Here is a 2,647-nt window from a genome sequence, read left to right as displayed (position 1 = left end):
GTGGAACAAAATTAAACTAAATTAAATGAGAATAAGAAAGATTTAGGTAATATGTCTAAAAACAAGTAGTAAATATGTTATTAGATATGGAAAAATATGTTGAGAACAAAGAGTAAAAGCTGATAATTGAGATTTTGAATGGTAAGTTCCATATATATTGTTATATTGTGTATATGTTTTAATGTTTTAACTTTTGTTTGTTAAAAATAAAACTTTAAAAAGAGAGAAAAGAAAAGAATTGCAATCAAGAAATAAACCTGTATGTCTCACAACATTCACATTTTTCTAATCAAGCTTTTCCAGGCATTTTTGACATCTTTGTTGCGCAAGGTATAGATAATAGGATTTAACAGTGGGGTCAAGACACTGTATATCACTGGACTGAGCCTGGAATTACTAGAGGTATGACTAATTCACAGTGGGTAGCCGTGTTAGTCTGTTTGCATTAGTCAAAAAGGGCAAGAGTCCAGTAGCACCTTAAAGACTAACAAAAATATTTTCTGGTCGGGTATGAGCTTTCGTGAGCCACAGCTCACTTCTTCAGATACAGCTAGAATGTGAATCACATCGGTCTTTAACTACTTAACAAGAACATGGACTCTGGCACCAAGGCCTGCAACAAACCAAGGTGCCAACTTTGCCCTCATATAGATTCTAGGAACACCATCTCTGGACCCACCAATGTCAGCCATACTATCTCAGGTTCATATTCCTGCTCATCTTCTAATGTGATTTATGCCATCACATGCCAGCAATGCCCTTCCACAATCTACATTGGACAAACAGGTCAGTCTCTTAGACAAAGATTAAATGGACATAAGTCTGACATCAGAAACCACAATATTCAGAAACCAGTGGGTGAACATTTCAACCTTCCAGGACATTCTGTTGCAGATTTAAGAGTAGCAGTTCTCTTACAAAGGAATTTTAAAGGGAGATTGGAAAGAGAAACTGCTGAATTACAGTTGATATTCAAACTAAAGTCAATGCATTTACCTGGGCTGAATAAAGACCTTTCATTCATGGCCCATTACCAATGCTGATTTCTCCACACCCATCTCTCCCCTGGACATCACAGACTCTTTTGCATATCACACCTAATCCAATCAAGCCTGCTATTCACATTTACATACTGTTCCTCTACTTAAAGACCGATGTGATTCACATTCTAGCTGTATCTGAAGAAGTGAGCTGTGGCTCACGAAAGCTCATACCCGACCAGAAAATATTTTTGTTAGTCTTTAAGGTGCTACTGGACTCTTGCCCTTTTTGACTAGAGGTATGACTGTTATTAGTAGTTGAGTATGTAAAGAGGGCACTGCCATAATACAAAAGAACTACTGTGATATGGGAGGAGCAGGTGGAGAATGCCTTCTGCCTTCCTGCTGATGACTGTATCTTCAAGACAGTTGAAAAGATGTAAGTATATGATAAAAGGATACAAACTAATGGGGTCCAAGCTATGAAGAGGCCTATGGACAACAACAGAATTTGGTTGAAGGAAGTGTCTCCGCATGATAGCTTTAGCAGCGGTGAGATGTCACAGTAGAAAGCATCAATGTGGTTGTCCCCACAAAAAGGCAGCTGGAAGGCAAATGTGGTATGCACCACTGAGTTGAGGAAACCCCCAGCCCAGCAGGCTGTGGCTAGCTGGAGACAAATACCTTTGCCAATAATCAATGTGTAGCGCAAAGGGTTGCATATGGCAACATAGCGGTCAAAGGCCATGACTGCCAGAAGGAGGCATTCTGTACCCACAAAAGAGAAGAAAAAATATACTTGAAGTACACAGCCCATGTAGGAGATCGTGTTCCTTTCAGAAAGAAGATGAGCCAACATTTGGGGGATTGTGGTAGAGGTGTAGCACATGTCAAGAAAGGAGAGATTACCAAGGAAGAAATACATGGGGGTTCTCAGCTTTTGGTTTACAATTGCCATAGTGATGATGAAGGCATTCCACAGCATGGTGAAAAGATAAATGATGAAGAATCCAGTGAAGAGCAAAAGACGCACTTCCTGGAGACTTTTAAATCCCAGTATGATGAACTCAGCCAAGTCCGTTTCATTTTGTGCCTCCATGTGTTGACCAAAACAAGATGTGATTTCCTATAGGGAATACCGAAATGGATGGCAATAAATCCAAGTGTTACACTACTGGAATTTACAATATAAAAGGAATGGGACAACAGATAAATATTTCTAACGTAAATTTCCTTTTAGAGGAAAAGATGATCATTCTGTCTTATGCATGAATGTTGAATGCAGAATCAACGTGACACATTTTTGCAGAATCAATGTGACATATTCTATCTGTGCCTCTCTTCCATTTTCTACCATGGAAATGGAACAACATTCTGCACATTGTCAGCTTTTATAGATGGATAATTAATATGTAGGATATTGCTACTGGGAAGTAAAGCTACAGATGAATGGATATCTCTTGTTCCAATCTTTTATTTTGTTGCCTGGTGGTCCTCCCCTCTTGAATTCTAGCATAAGCAACAGAGTTGTCAAAATTACCTCAAGAAATAGACCATGCACAATATGTCACAGCTTGCCATTCCTTCAGGTCATAGCTTTGCTTTTCCAAATAAGGGTAAAAACACCTGGAAGAGGAAGAGTTTAAAGTGGAAAAAATTGACAGCAG

General features: G+C 38.9%; 1 protein-coding gene across 1 annotated transcript; it reads right to left on the bottom strand.

The window, feature by feature from the left end:
• Window positions 1-275: 275 nt before the first annotated feature.
• Window positions 276-2,079, bottom strand: LOC130490658 (olfactory receptor 5V1-like). Its single transcript, XM_056864470.1, has 2 exons — window positions 1,265-2,079; window positions 276-387 (listed from the first exon to the last, which is right to left on the bottom strand). Exons 1-2 carry the CDS (start codon window positions 2,077-2,079, stop codon window positions 276-278), a joined length of 927 nt encoding a protein of 308 aa, XP_056720448.1.
• Window positions 2,080-2,647: the final 568 nt, after the last annotated feature.

This window comes from Euleptes europaea, chromosome 18 (assembly GCF_029931775.1).
Source record: "Euleptes europaea isolate rEulEur1 chromosome 18, rEulEur1.hap1, whole genome shotgun sequence".
In the NCBI taxonomy this organism is placed as follows: Eukaryota; Metazoa; Chordata; class Lepidosauria; order Squamata; family Sphaerodactylidae; genus Euleptes; species Euleptes europaea.
The sequence above is the reverse complement of the archived record's forward strand: the minus strand, read 5'-3'. Positions and strand labels throughout refer to the sequence as shown.

Excerpts from the sequence above, each read along its gene's own strand:
- LOC130490658 (XM_056864470.1), bottom strand. The coding sequence starts at position 2,079 with ATGGAGGCACAAAATGAAACGGACTTGGCTGAGTTCATCATACTGGGA. Across the intron at positions 388-1,264 it reads CATACCTCTAGTCAAAAAGG|GCTCAGTCCAGTGATATACA; the intron begins GCAAGAGTCCAG and ends TAGTAATTCCAG.